The sequence below is a fragment of the Chrysochloris asiatica genome, unplaced genomic scaffold (genome assembly GCF_000296735.1).
Source record: "Chrysochloris asiatica unplaced genomic scaffold, ChrAsi1.0 scaffold00125, whole genome shotgun sequence".
NCBI lineage: Eukaryota > Metazoa > Chordata > Mammalia > Afrosoricida > Chrysochloridae > Chrysochloris > Chrysochloris asiatica.
Genome location: NW_006408643.1, coordinates 5,105,071 through 5,111,467, shown reverse-complemented (window position 1 = coordinate 5,111,467; position 6,397 = coordinate 5,105,071). Strand labels below are relative to the sequence as shown.

The following is a 6,397-nucleotide window of genomic DNA, read 5'->3' as shown; positions in this document are numbered from 1 at the left end:
CGCTGGAGAAGGATATCATGCTTGGTAAGATGGAGGGTCAGAGAAAAAGAGGAAGACCCCCAGCGAGATGGATTGGCAAAGTGGCAGCATCAGTGGGCTCAAGAGTGGCAACCATTGTGAGGTTGGCTCAGGACCGGGCAGTGTTTCATTCTGTTGCACATAGAGTCGTTATGAGTCGGTACCGCCTCGATGGCACCTAACAACAACAACCACAAAAAAACACAGTCCACAAAGACAGTGTTCTACATCCTACTTTACTGAGTTGTGACTAGGGTTTATAAAGTTCATGAGCAACTATCTAAAGTACAACTCCTGGTCTCTCCCTATCTGGAGGGAAGAAGAGTGAAGAAAGTTGAAATAAGTAAAACAATCGGCCACATGAACCTCAGTCTCCACAGCTCGGAGATCAGGAGAACTAGATGGTGCCCGGCTGCCACTGCCAACGGCTCTAAAAGGGATCACATTAGAAGATGCTGGAGAGAGTGGAAAAAAGGCGATTCAAAAAAAAAAAAAAGCTAGTCTTTCTGGTCAGATAGAGACTGGTGGAACTTCTGAGACAATGGCCGATGGCCTTGACCTTTGAGGTCTGGAAATGAACTCACCTCCGTGGCTCAATTTTCAACCAAACTCCAGGCAGGTCTACCATGGGACCAAGAACACTTGTGAGCTACTACGCACACCTTAAAATCATCAACAACTTGAGATCTAAAGGGCAGCTGCGTTCAGAAGGGCTAGAGAAGACGGCGAATAGGAAACAGGAATTATAGAGAAGATGCGGTTGAAGCCTTGGTCCATTATGAGAAGTACAATCAATGATAGGAAGCAAAACGCATATAGATTGCTGAATGGGAAATGGATCTGCTTTATAACCCTTCGAGCAATTCCCAAGAAAAAGTTAAATCAATGAATAAATAATCCCTGCACCTAGGATGCTGATCGTCTAGGGGAGAGAGATAGGGGACATTAAGAAATTAAATGAAAGACAAAAAGAGCTGACAATCTGACGGAGCGCAGGATAAGTGGCTGCATCTGGGAAATGGGTCTAGCTTGCTCAGCTCTGGTGAGGGTTAAAGATGGCTTCTGTGACATGACCAGCCCTTGGCCACATAGAGACTAGGGAAGATATAGAAGCTAATGATGAGGTGGGGGGGGGTTACCTGTTGAAGAGGTGACATTTAAACAGGGTCTGAATGGCAGGAAGGAGTCCGTCATGGTCAGAAGAGTGGGCAAAGTTGTTCAGACAGAGGGAACAGCCCGTACAAGGGCCCTCAGGTAGGTCTGTGCCTGTTAGGTTGTAGGAACATCAAGGAGGCTCATGTGGCTGAAACAGAGTAAGTGAGCGAGACAGAGAGAGGAGGGGAGGGCAGGGAAGAACAGCCCGTGCAAAGGTCTTGAGGCAGGACCAAGCCTGGGGAATTGGAGAGACAGTGAGGAGGCCCATGTGGCTAGAACAGAGTGACGGAGGGGGACAGCAGGAGGAGATGGTTTCTACAAGGCCTTGTAGGCGACTTGGGAGGAGGGGGGACTGAGGTTGTGAAGGATAGAGCAGCAGTCTGGATTTTAATCGAAGTGTGCTAAGAATCCAAGGGGACAGGATTTCATTTCAGCTTGAAAAAGATCCCCCTGATTGGTCAATAAACAGACTTTGAAGGTGGCCCCAAGAAGCAGGACAAATTGGTTTGAAGTAGAAAAGTGAGAACCAATGGAAGAATTCTCAAGGAGAGGGAAGCTGGGGAGGCCGAAGTGATGTAGCGATAGGGCTAGAAAGTTTGCTTGGGTCTGTTAACCTGCCAGGAAGGAATGGTGTGTCCAGTACCCTCCCTGGCTTTTCAGATAGAACTTGAACTCCTGGGGAAAAAGTGTTCCAGACAGAGGGAACAGCGCTTACAATGGCCCTGAAGTTAGATCCTGTCTGGTGCGTTGTAACAAAAAAAAAGAAAAGCCAGCGGGCTAGAGGGAGGGTGAGAGGCAGGAGAGCACCTCAAGATCGGGGCGGAGGTTGTGGTTGAGTTTGTATCCTGTTCTAGGAGCCTTTACTGGGAGTACATTCTGGAATCCTGTAATGCACAAAGGCCTCTCTGGCAGCGCGGGGAGAATGAAGTTTAGAAGGGCTTGGAGAGGGCAGGGTAGGCAGCCGGGGTGATAGAAAAGAGGAAGGTGTGCCAGGGAGAAGGAGGCTCACGTACTCACCCCAGAACTGTACCAAGAGGACCAGTGCTGTGCTCAAGGACGCCATTCCTGGCCTATGGAGACCCCTCTCCCAGTCTGAGCCCAGACTCTCCACCTCCCACTTGACAGACTTCCTGCCACAGTCCCCGCCTCTGAGGCCTAGGTTGATGTGACCCCAGACCAAGGGAGAGACGTCCTGTGGCCAAAGCTGCTTGGGGTTTTGCTTCCTGTTACCCTGTGCCTCTGTTTCCCCAAAGACCCAAAGTGTTTCTTACCTAAAAAGCAGCAGCAACAGCGTAAAGGTGGGCAGGGATGGGGGGTGGGAGATGTGTTGCAGTGAATGGAAATCTTTCTAAAAGATCATACATGAGGATCCGTCAGAATGTATTGCTCTTAGGGTTCTAGTTCATATAGGCGCAGGTTTATTCCAAACAAGATGTGTTTAAATGCAAGTCATCCGCGGATGGTTGCAAGACAAATTCTATCAGGAATATACTTGTCTTAGTCTCGTTGTTGTTGTGATGTACCGTGGAACTGGTTCCGACTCATAGCGACCCTGTACAGTGTTTTTGAGGCTGCAAATCTTTACCGGAGCAGAAAGCTTCATTTTTCTCCTACGGAGCAGCTGGTAGTTTCGAACTGCTGACCTTGAGGTTAGCAGCATTGTTGTTGTTGTTAAGTGCCATCGAGTCGGTTCCGACCCATAGCGACCCTGCATGGGGTTTCCAAGGAGCGACTGGTGAGCTTGAACCACCGAGCTTGTAGTTCAAACGGCTTTGCAGTCTGGCGCATTAACTCACAGCACCACACCAGGACAAGGCTTCAAAAAGAAAAACGTTCACTAGAAACAGTGGCTTCTGAGAGGATCTGCGGCCAGTTAAATTCCAGGCAGGGAGGTCAGCTCAGAAGGTTATGGAAACTGTTTTTCCGGAATTCTAAACAGATCATCTTGATAGATTTTCTAAAAGGACATAGGATGATCACAGGGACTTAATATGAGGAAGAAGTTTTCAGAAAATTTAAAACTGCACTGGTGGGAAAAAGGCTAGAAATTTCACCAAGGAATTTCTCCCCCACCTAATGATAATGCATCTGCTCATTCTCTGAGGGTAGTAAGAGCTGTTTTAAGGAGCTCTGGTAGCGTAGTGGATACGAATTGGGCTGTGAGATGCAAAGTCAGCAGTTCGAAACTACCAGCTGTTCCACAGGAGAAAGATGAGGCTTTCTGCTCCCATAAAGATTTACAGCCTCAGAAACCCTGTATAGGGTCGCTATGGGTCAGAACCAACTCCATGGCACTTAGCAACAAACAAGAGCTGTTCTAGAAGAATTTCATTGGGAAATCTTACCCCATCTACCCTAGAACCCTGATCTTGCCCCTTCAGACTTCCTTTTGTTCTCCAAACTTGATAAAACATTGAAAACTTTTGAGGATACCCACTCAGCTCTGGTATAAATAGAAGAGCGCAGGATTCATCAGGGGAAGGGTCAGAGAGATGGAATCATCGCTTTCAGAAGGGCAGAGACCTAGATGGAGAATCTGTCCAAAAACAATAGTTTCGAGATTTTTGTTTAATAAAAGGTTTCTATGATTTTGTAGCAGTACTTTTTTATATATGTTGTTGTTGTTGTTATGTGCCATCGAGTCGGTTCCGACCCATAGCGACCCTGAAATGTTTTATTGTGAATTATGTGCTAGTTTACATGGGAGAACATTAGTTTTACATTCATTCTATCGTATATTGTTTCATTGCCACGGTTACAATCCCCTCCATGCGTCATCAACCAACCAAAGGGTATACCCTGCAAGCCTGCCCTCTACACTCCCCCCCGCCTGTTGTCAACACACAGCCCCTCTCCCTCTCTGGATCTCAAGTCCCCAGCTGCTCCATCGCTCCACGTCATCGTCTCGGCGTCCATCTCAGGCATCACTGTGTAGCAGTACTTTTTGACAGACCCTTGTTTAATGACATCTGTACTGGGGGACACTCTGGAAGGCAGATGACATAGTAATACAGACCTGGCTTGGAGAGTGGTAGAATGAATGGGGGAATCCCTGTCCTTTTTTCCTCCCAAATGTCTTCCTCTGAGGTTAAGGGACATAGTTCCTGTTCATGACATTGAGTCCCACACAAGTATAAGGGGCCCCTTGCCCCTATGGCCCGGGGAGGAGTTTGGGGACACGGTAGAGGTGATGAGTCTGTATGCTCTAGGGTTCCTCTCAGTTCTGCACCCCTCCCCCCAAAGCCGGAAGAACCCCCTGAGAGGGGTTGACAGACCAATGGCCTCAATGTCTCCCCCACTAACCACAGTGTAACCTCTTTTCTTACCCAGAACTGAGATACTGACATCCTTCAAAGAACTTTCCCATCAGCCATCGGGAGGCACCTCACAGAGGCCTGCTGTCTCCCCATCTAGACAGGAATAGTCTCCCAGCCTCCCCTTTCTCTACCCAACCCTTCCTTTTCTGCCTTTTAAAACCATCCTTGCCTTGACAGAGTTGTTGTTGTTGTTAAGTGCCATGGAATTGGTTTCAACTCATGGCTGTAAATCTTTGTAAGAATATAAAGCCTCATCTTTCTCCAACGGAGCGCACTGGTGGGCTCAAACCACCAATCTTATGAAGTCCAGTGCTCATCCTACACAGCCACTGTGTTCCCCACGAGTCAATACAGTTGAGGCTTCTTAAATGGCCTCATCTGTGAAATGGGTGTAACATACTCAGCTTTTCTGAGGTTTAGAGATGAGCTCTGGGAACACGTTCAGCTCTAAACCACACAGATACCATCTAACATGTGCCCGGCCCTCCCATCCACTCCTCTTCACCTCTCTGGCTTCACATCTGGCTCAGTCTTTTCTTGTATTTACACACCGGACTCTTGGTGTAGCGCTGTAGGATCAGCACTGGACTGTGAACCACAAGGTCGGCAGTTCAAACCCACCAGCAACTCCTCGGAAACCCTATACAAAGTCGCTAAGAGTCGGAGTTGACTTGATGACACTTAACAACAACACACACCACCTCCAATTTCCGAACTCTCCCCCTGGTTAGCAGATCTGACAGTATTAGCCCTGATTCAACACCTTTCATGGGAGACAGCTGGACACAGACGTTCACAGTCTTGTGAATTCTGAGTTGGTGTGAAAGTTCTGGGACTTTGTGGAATGTGTAGGAATTCGGTTGTGAAGTAGGGTGGAAGAAAAAGGCATTAGAGGCTGAGGACCCGCTTGGACAAAGGCCTTTTCAATAATGTAAGGCGTTTTAGGGTCAGGGCCAAATCCCGGAGGATCCAGAATGCAGGTGGAACAAGTGGGTAGAATGAGTCACCAGGTGAGTCAGGGATGGCCTCCAGGTCTCAAAGCAGGGCCAGGGTTTAAACCCAAGTATCATGGAGTTCTAGTGTGGAGTTGTAGGATAAGCACTGGACTGCTAACCACAAGGTTGGCAGTTCAAACCCACCAGCCGCTCATCGGAAACCCTATACACGGTCGCTATGAGTCAGAACTCATATGCCAGCATTTAACTGCCTCCTAGTCCTGGTTCTCTCCAGCTCAGCCACTCTTACTTACCCTATCAAGTTGCCTGGTGCAAACCAAGCTCCGAGGGTCCCGGTTCTCGGCGACCCCTGCACGGAACTACATTTCCCAGGTGGCCGCAGCGCGAGCGCCTGCGCAATGAGCTCAGTGATGGAGCGCTGACTGGGGGCGCGGCGGCAGCAGCCAGCGCTCGGCGGGCCATTGGCTCCCGGCAGCAGCAAAGGCAGCTCCGAGACCAGAAGAGCGAGCGGGGCCCGCGGGCCGGGCCGGGCCGGGCCGGGGCGTCCGGAGTGCAACCATGGAAGACCAGAAGGTAGGATCCAGGCGGGGTGGGGCGGGGCCTGCGCGGGGGAGGACCGGGGAGGGAGCCAGGTGATGCCGCAGCACACCACCCCCCCAACAGCTGCTCTGCGGCCAAGACCCTACCCCACCCAGTCCCGCCCGTTTCAGCCCCCCACCAAATCCAGGACGCAGACACCCCCACACAAGACCCCTTTGCTGGATTCAATCGTGCCCCTTTCATGCGCCCACCCCCTCCTGGCATCCTGGTTTCAGCCCTGACCCCATCCCCCACACCTTCATCCGGGCCCTGGACCAGGTGTCCCGGGAGGACGCCTCTTGCTCAATCCTGCTACCTCAAGCCACCAGAAAAGGGGCTCAGTCAGAGGCCTGCGCAGGATCCGCCCACAAG

At 50.1% G+C, this 6,397-nt stretch overlaps 2 protein-coding genes across 2 annotated transcripts in view; one reads left to right on the top strand and one right to left on the bottom strand.

The window, feature by feature from the left end:
• TMIGD2 (transmembrane and immunoglobulin domain containing 2) overlaps nt 1-5,908 on the bottom strand; it is a 16,597-nt gene extending 10,689 nt beyond the window's left edge. Inside the window, exon 1 of the mRNA XM_006869035.1 lies at nt 5,764-5,908. Within this exon, the coding sequence (XP_006869097.1) occupies nt 5,764-5,908 (145 nt within the window). The remainder of the gene's footprint in view (nt 1-5,763) is intronic.
• A 96-nt stretch (nt 5,909-6,004) lies between these two features.
• The window catches only part of FSD1 (fibronectin type III and SPRY domain containing 1), an 11,975-nt gene continuing 11,582 nt past the window's right edge, over nt 6,005-6,397 (top strand). Inside the window, exon 1 of the mRNA XM_006868930.1 lies at nt 6,005-6,019. Within this exon, the coding sequence (XP_006868992.1) occupies nt 6,005-6,019 (15 nt within the window). The remainder of the gene's footprint in view (nt 6,020-6,397) is intronic.